A 1,219-nucleotide genomic window follows, 5' to 3' on the forward strand; every position below is an offset into this window, starting at 1 on the left:
ACGACTCGAGATTCAACGCTCGTGTGTTCAGAGCCTCTACCATCAGTAACCCCACATATTCTAGAGCGCTCGCATTCACTACCGAATCCGATGCCTCGACGGCCTCGAGCATCGAGTAGTGAGGTAACTTCTACTCGTAGTACTAAGTCAACAACATCTGTGTATGTCTAGGACAGTCGGAGTGGTGACCGTCAGCCGCTCGGTCTGGACATGGTACGGCCAATCCAGGAGCCCCTCGATCATTATAGTGGGATATTCTCGACGTCCACGTGTGAGGTATGCGTAGGTTTACCCCAAATCAAGGATGAGGAGGAGATGATGATGCAACAAGCAATAGCGTTGAGTCTCCAACCGGACGAGCCCGCGGCCCCTAGTGCTCGGCAAGACTCCTCCATCAGTTTCCTAGCTCAAGAGACTGATCTCCTGCATCTCGATGACTCCGAAGATTCCGCTTCTACTACCCGAGTAGAGCGGGTAGTGAATAAAGCTGGCGAGAGTGACGCGAATGGGGTTCATTCTGGCACTGAGGTGGTCGAAGTCGATGCTGGTGAGAAGTCCCCGCAGCAAAAATGATTACTGCTATGTCTCTTATTGTGAATATTTTGTACGTTGTGTATTATCGTATTATATGACTTGATTTTCCTGTGGATCGTTGTTCTGCGTTAGAGTCATTCCCTGAGACTCCATTGAGAGTAATGAGTCATTTTCACTACACGAACGCCATGAATGTTCACAATGTGTCGATGCCCCGTGCAAAATACAATCATTAACGGTAGTTGCTTAGCTTTGTCTCATACAGAGTAGTGCAGAAAAAAGTTCACGTCTTGTAAATGTGCGGTGCAAGAGAGTTGATGAACAAAATAAGTTCCTGTATGAAATTAGAACTTTTCTCTAAGTAGCCGATTTTGCATTTGACGATATTTTAGTGCACAATTCGAATATCAGAATCGTTTTTATAGCATTGTGTTATGCCAGTCGGGAGAGTTACCAGATATGGGACTCAACCGTGAGGAAGGTATCTCAAGGCCATAGATTTCATCTCGAGCACAGCGGAGCGAAGTGTTCCACGCTATGCATAGTGTTCCACACAAGTGTTAAGTCTCGTTTTGATTCACCACCATGTACTGCTATCAACACATCGCTATAGACCGACCGTATTCTTATCTATCGCATTCTACTCTAGTCGTTGAGTATAACAGTGCACTTTGAGGTGATCTGA

At 46.1% G+C, this 1,219-nt stretch overlaps 1 protein-coding gene across 1 annotated transcript; it reads left to right on the top strand.

The window, feature by feature from the left end:
- Positions 1-286: 286 nt before the first annotated feature.
- Positions 287-573, top strand: Pmar_PMAR002647 (hypothetical protein; the record flags this gene model as incomplete). Its single annotated transcript, XM_002772212.1, has 1 exon — positions 287-573. A coding segment is annotated over one exon (287 nt), but the record flags the coding sequence as incomplete, so codon positions are not given.
- Positions 574-1,219: the final 646 nt, after the last annotated feature.

The sequence above is a fragment of the Perkinsus marinus genome (genome assembly GCF_000006405.1).
Source record: "Perkinsus marinus ATCC 50983 genomic scaffold scf_1104296961728, whole genome shotgun sequence".
Taxonomy (NCBI): domain Eukaryota; phylum Perkinsozoa; order Perkinsida; family Perkinsidae; genus Perkinsus; species Perkinsus marinus.